At 41.4% G+C, this 6740-nt stretch overlaps 1 protein-coding gene across 1 annotated transcript in view; it reads left to right on the top strand.

The window, feature by feature from the left end:
- Positions 1–6740, top strand: part of SLF2 (SMC5-SMC6 complex localization factor 2) — a 49097-nt gene that overhangs the window by 25577 nt on the left and 16780 nt on the right. Inside the window, exons 8-11 of the mRNA XM_019502727.1 lie at positions 627–743; positions 1063–1230; positions 1999–2101; positions 6154–6229. Coding sequence (XP_019358272.1) covers positions 627–743; positions 1063–1230; positions 1999–2101; positions 6154–6229 — 464 coding nt within the window. The remainder of the gene's footprint in view (positions 1–626; positions 744–1062; positions 1231–1998; positions 2102–6153; positions 6230–6740) is intronic.

Below are 6740 nucleotides of genomic sequence, written 5' to 3'. Positions count from 1 at the left end.
AGGAAAACTATATCCACTGCCACCCCTGCATCCAATGATTTAGTGACCTGGTCGTAAAAGGCCACCAGGTTGGTCTGACAGGACCTGCCGCTGATGAACCCGTGCTGGTTGCCCCTGAGCATGCCGTTCCCTGCTGGCCCCTCCTGGATGTGTGCCAGAATAATTTTCTTGAACAGCTTGCCCAGGATCGAGGTAAGACTAACTGGCCTGTAGTTCCCGGGGTCCTCTTTCCTCCCCTTTTTGAAGATGGGAACCACGTTGGCCCTCTTTCAATCTTCCGGCACCACTCCAGAGCACCACGAGTGTTCATAAAGCCATGCCAGGGGACTTGCAATGACCCCAGTCAGTTCCTTTGCATTGTTTTTTTCTGGTTAAGTTACATCAGGAATGTTTAGTCTGAATAATGCAGAATACTTTCAAGGATACTAAAATTGATTACAATAGCTATTATCAAAAGTTAGGTCTCAAATGGATGCACCCAGGAGGAGCATATTCAGTATGGGCATCTTATGTTGTGGTCCCTGTGATACTTTACAGTCAGCTCTGGCATTTCTGGGTTAGAATTCAGATCTGGATTTTAGCTTGTCCTGTTCTCTATTGCCAGTATGTCTTTACCTCCACTGCAGGGTAGATGAATTGGAGAAGCAGCTACAGAAAGACATTCAGCGAACAGAAGTAAGTTCTTCAGTTGAAGTAGAGGATGAAAGCACCCAAGAAGATGGAGACCTTTCAGAAGAGCACAGGTGTCTATTTTTCTTCTTTTTTCAGATCACTTGAACTTGTTCTTCACTTTCTCTCTCTCTCTCCTTTTTTCTCTCACCGTTAATGTAATGCTATTAATGATGCTGCTTTAAGCTATTTTTGTCACTTGTTGTTTTACCAGCAAGTTATTCCTTTAACTTCAAGCTCGTGCACATTTACCTGGCAATAAATGTATTCTGAGCTGAATAAACCTTTTGGATAAGGTTGCCTTGTTCATCAGCCAAATATAAAATTGTCTCATAAATGGGAAATATCTTCTAGTTATCAAAATCTACAAGGAAAATATTGTGCATGTTGCAGGGCATTTTTACAGAGATTTTCAGTAATAACTGATGCCATTCCTGATTACCACCCTGGGGAAGAGATATTTCACTTCTCAAACTCTGGAAGAATCTTCAATCAGCGTAACCTTGACTTGAGGAATTTTGGATTCAACTCTCAAAATCCTATAGAAAAACTCCTCCTTAGGTGAGAGTTTTTTTCCTTCACTATGTTGTCTTGACTGGAAAACTTCATAATGGCTAATGCATTTGGAAACTCAAAAGTATGCTTAGATGGAAGTTGTACTTAAAAATGCTAACCCCTTTAATCGCTTTTTAGAAGCACTGTAAGCATTTCGAGGCACACAAACTTTAATTAAATTTTTAGGAATAAATTTCATCTGCATGCTGATTATATTAGAGTTTTCTCTTGTTTATCTCTTAAGGAGCTAGACTGAACATTCATCTGCTTCAGCATGGCAATGCATATGTTTTATTTAAACAAGAATAATAAGTGAGCGTAGACATTCTGACCATGTAATTAGTATCAGTAGAACATCTTTTAAAAAGTAATGCTTTAGTATTGTAATGTGTTCAGCAGTTATGCCTTTAACGAAGATAAGTGCATATTTGAAAGCAGATTATTCTTTGATTGTATAAACGCTTCCAATTTGTATAGTATGATACTCTAGAGACAAGAGTAATTGCTCTGTCTTTGCCATTTGCCTAGGAAAACTTTGTCATTAATGAGGTGTAGTCACTGCAGTAGATTTTGTTACTCGTTGGGAAAGTAGAGAAATTAATTCATTTTAGTTGCAATAATCTTTTCCAGTTAACTGAGGTCTTAAAAAAAAAAAAACGTTTTTGTAGCTTTGCAGTGATTGTGTTCATTTTGTCCCCAAACTGATTCCTCTTTGTGGTTTGTTTTTGGTGATTTTTTTTTTTTTTTCTCGTCCCTCCCCTTTATTTTCTGTAGCTCTGAAGTAAGACAGCAGCTTTCTTTAACAACTCAGGGTTTCCTCAGTTCTGCTTACAGTTGTACTCAGTGCCCCATGCCAGTTTTAAAGTGGCTGTTTCAGGTAAGACTGTATAAGATGTATTATTATTTGACAATTATACTGCATTAGGGTATTTGTTTACTTGGATAGCCAAATGTAGTGCAAATGTCAAAGCTAGAACAACCTTGGGAGCCTATTCCTAATAGAATTTGGCTTCAAAACTAGAAATCTTTCTCTTTCTGGGTCCTGACTTGTTCTTGAAATATTTGGCCTGCACCTCACCTCCTGCAGACTCCTAAGATGGCTGAGACCTGTCTGTGGGCTCCAGGGCTTTACCCATTCCTCCTCCATCCCTGCACCTCCCTCATCACTGTAGAGTAGCAGTTCTACCTTATCCTTTATAACCTTAGACTCTCTTAAATCTGTATTTTGAGGGCAGCACCTAAGCTTAATCTTTCTCTTATCTTGTTCCTCTTTACCAAATTCTTTGTTTTTCTTTCTGTCAGGTAGGACCTTGTGCTAGGCTGTTTTGATCTTCCTTCTCCATCAAAGCAGAGCAGGCCAGAGAGAGAGAGAGACTCTGAGTGAAGTGTTCTCCCAGGAGAAACCATGAGTGTACAGATGTTCAGGAATTTTCTTCCCCAGCAAAAATAGCAGCTCTAGGATTAAAATAACCTGAGAAGAACCAAGGTCAAATTGCTCCCAGAAGTCTCTCTCCTAAGAGTGAATGTCTACATATTTTCTGTCTATACCAGTAGAAGGGGAGCTCTGCTCCAACTGCTTCCGTCCTGTAGGACCTCATTTTGTTGGTGAAGGTCCTCAGACTCTGGATAGCACATAAGGGCTGCTACTTCTTCTTACCTGAGCCAACATCATGAGTTGCAGTCTCCCCAGTACTCCTCTGCAGAGATGTTTTTTTTCCTTCCTGAAATATCGCTTCAAATAGAATATCTAGCTTCCAGAGCGCATGGATGCAGTAAACTTCAGACACATGGGAAGAAGAGCTGTGCATTATAGATGTTCCCTGGAGCTCCATGCTCATTTAGGCCTTAAAAGGCTAAGACACATTAAGCTATCCTGAAGGACACACTGGAGGGCAGGGAACAACTACAGGCAGATTTGGACAAGTTGGACAAATGGGCAGAAAACAATAGAATGCAATCTAACAAGGAGAAATACAAAGTGCTGCACCTAGGGAGGAAAAATGTCCAGCACACCTACTGCTTAGGAAATTACCTGCTCGGTAGCATGGAAGCAGAAAGGGATCTCTGAGTCCTAGTGGACTCCAGGATGAACGTGAGTTGTCAGTGTGATGAAGTCATCAGCAAAGCTAACTTCACTTTATCATGCATCAGCAGATGCATGACAAATAGAACCAAGGAGGTGATACTTCCCCTCTATCGGGCACTGGTCAGACCGCAGTTGGAATACTGTGTGCAGTTTTGGGCACCACACTCCAAGAGGGATGTGGATAACCTGGAGAGGGTCCAGAGGAGGGCCACTCATATGGTTAAGGGCTTGCAGGCCAAGCCCTATGAGGCGAGACTAGGGCACCTGGACCTTTTCAGCCTCCGCAAGAGAAGGGTGAGAGGCGCCTTGTGGCTGCCTATAAATTCATCATGGGGACATATAAGGGAATTGGTGAGGCTCTGCTCACCAAGGTGCCCCTGGGGGTTACAAGAAATAATGGCCATAAGCTAGCAGAGAGCAGATTTAGACTGGACATTAGGAGGAACTTCTTCACAGTTAGAGTGGCCAAAATCTGGACTGGGCTCCCAAGGGAGGTAGTGCTCTCCCCTACCCTGGGGTCTTCAAGAGGAGGTTGGATGGGCATCTAGCTGGGGCCATCTGAACCCAGCACTCCTTTCCTGCCTATGCAGCAGGTTGGACTTGATGATCTATTAAGGTCCCTTCCGACCCTAACATCTATGAATCTATATCATATTTTCTAATTTATCCCATACCATGAAGTATATGGATTGTACCCGAACTAGTAAAAATTCAAGCTGGCTTAGAAATAGGTGCATCTGGGAGAAGCTTTTCCCCAATACCCTCGTTCAGCCCTGTCATTTCATTTTTTTGGCTTGAGTAAGCATTGCTACCTTTACAGAAAACTGAGTTTTTTCTTCCTTAGGATGTTTCTGAAGGTATTGTAGTCATAGCTGCCAGACTTGAGGAGTCTGTGTTCATCTGGACACTTGTCATTAAGGATTATACCTTTGGAGTGCCAGAAAGCACCTATAGTTGCTTCATGTTGACATGCTTTAGTTGTGGGATTGTGATTAAGAAGCTCTCTGGTCCTTTTTCTTTCATCTTTCCCCTGCAAATGCTAGAATATGACTCGAGTGCAGAATGGAAGAAGCAGCTGCCATCTTATCACCTGAGACTGGCCAATGTTATTGTGGCTCTTCACTATTTGAGGTGTTGTGCAGCTTCAGCCTACTGCATCCCAGGGTCTATTCTGCTGCCAATTACTTAAACTGGCAGCTTGCTGTTGAGCAGCAAATACTAAGAATGCATGCTGTCTTGGCTTTCCTTCAGTGCTTTTCAGTTGCGTTCTGTCCTCTTCAATTCCTGCAAGAATACAGACAAAACTCCTTAGATATCAAGATATGATCATCTATGGGAAGTCAGGCATTGGCCAATGTACAGCATACCTTGGACTCAGGCTTCACTGCATTATATATCAGGCCTAACAGCATGATCAAAGTACAGCCCTCAAAGTCTCTGGCCTTATCTGCATTTCTTAGACTGCGTCTACTCAGACTGGTCTGGGACCTGGCTGTAATTCTAATTTCACAGGCTCTTTTGACTAAATGCAGCCCACTTAATCACACAGGGGACATCTTAGTTCCCAGTATTTCTTGCTGTAAGGATGTGAATCCTTGCCCTTGTCTCCAGAATGACTCTTTCTTTCTGGAGACATTCTGAAAAATGTCTCCAGAAAGAGTCTCCAAAATGACTGTTCTTCAGACACTGACAGTCCTGTGTATCTTAAGAAGAAAGGCAATTAACTGTACTCCAGAATTATTTGCTACCATGTTAGTCCACTGATGTTACTATGGCTTTTGTATAAGTTATGGAGACTAAGGCACAGTTATTTTTAACTATAAGCAAGTTTAATAAATCCCAACAGAGAGAACTCTGAATCAAAAGCAAAATAACCTCAGCAGTTACAGTTCTATTAATTGTAGTTAGTCAAAAGCAATACAGTGTGCTCACCACCCCGAGACATAACCAACACAACATCACTGGTTGATCAGGCCATGAGGTCTTGCCCGGGGCTCTCGGTTCCTACATCCAAGTTCTGCACAGGGTAGAATGTTAGGTTGGTGTTCGGCTAATCTTTTGGGAGTGTCCCAAGAGGCAGCCTCTCCTACTTCATCTTCTATACTATATAGTTTGCATTTCTTAATACATAATTAGCTTAAGCCTTCCTTAATGCATATCAATAAGTTTGCTTCCACTTGCTATATATGGTTAACTTTACCTTAGAATGGAAAATTCTAATTAATCTTTTCATTCTTAGGTGAGGGTAAGTTTTTTTTGCAATTGATTTGTTCTTCTCTTCCCAAGCCAGATTTCCTTATTTTAGTTGGCTAACTTCTTAGTTTGGTTATGGTTACCTGGAGAAAGTATTTCCAGACTTCCCCTCTTCTTCTAGAAGCAGGTCTTGGTCAAAGACGCAACACTTTTCAAGTCCTTGTTACTTATGCCAAATCGGCAGTTGTTTGCAGATTATGCTAAGTGCAAAGATCAAAACCTAGGCCTGAAGGCTGCTGGGCTTCTCAGAGGCCTTTCTGGGGCCTACACAAAGGTTAACTTCTTTCCTGCTATACTTACTTGCATGACTCTGTTGGGATACAACGGTTGCATTTCAACAGCCTTTATCAGTATCATTTATTAGCATTTCACTTTTGTGCGTCTCTGCCCTTCTTCAACTAAAAGGCCTGACTTCAGTTCCTGACTATCCAGAATACGCACACTTCGTGCTGTGACTTTCTTTGGAGACTTTGACATTTATTGCCTGTTACTCAGTTCTATTGTTTAATAAGGATTTGGATTATTTTAATACTTCAGTTTACCCAATATGTAGCTTGGTTTATGATTCATATCTTCTCTTTTTTTGACAGATGATGTCAGTTCATTCAGACTGTTATGTTTCAACACGGATGTTGGACATGTTGATGGAGATAACAATTAAAAATGGTGAGTTCGAAGGGAAAAAAAGGTAGACTGAGTACAAAGGTTACCCTGTTAAAGTTAACACTGTTCATGTATTTTTAGAGGATATCCGTTCTTTGCCTGTCTGTCCCTGCCCACCCCAGTTCTCTTTGAATCTGTGTGTACTTTGGGCATGGACAGATAAATCAATGCGACTACTTCAAGGGGAGGGGAGAATGAATTGCCAAGCACCAGTTGATCTGCAGTGATTACTTTGTGTCTGCTCTGTCTTAGGAGTGGCTTATTCCAAAGTGAAACAGCTGCTAAATTACTGTGATAAGCCCTGTTCTTAACCCTAGCTCACCCACTTAATTGTTCATGATATCATCCTAAGAAATCCATTATGCCTCTCAATTCCTGGACAGTCGTGGTTACAGCATCATTGTAGCACTACCATCAATTTTTCTGTTCATTCAGATCCATCAGAACTCACTATTTCATAGAAACCCACTGACTACCCACATAAGTAAAAAATATTGTTCCTTGCCTAGTCAAA

This window comes from Gavialis gangeticus, unplaced genomic scaffold (assembly GCF_001723915.1).
Source record: "Gavialis gangeticus isolate Ggan-Ray unplaced genomic scaffold, GavGan_comp1, whole genome shotgun sequence".
NCBI lineage: Eukaryota > Metazoa > Chordata > Crocodylia > Gavialidae > Gavialis > Gavialis gangeticus.
The sequence above is the reverse complement of the archived record's forward strand: the minus strand, read 5'-3'. Positions and strand labels throughout refer to the sequence as shown.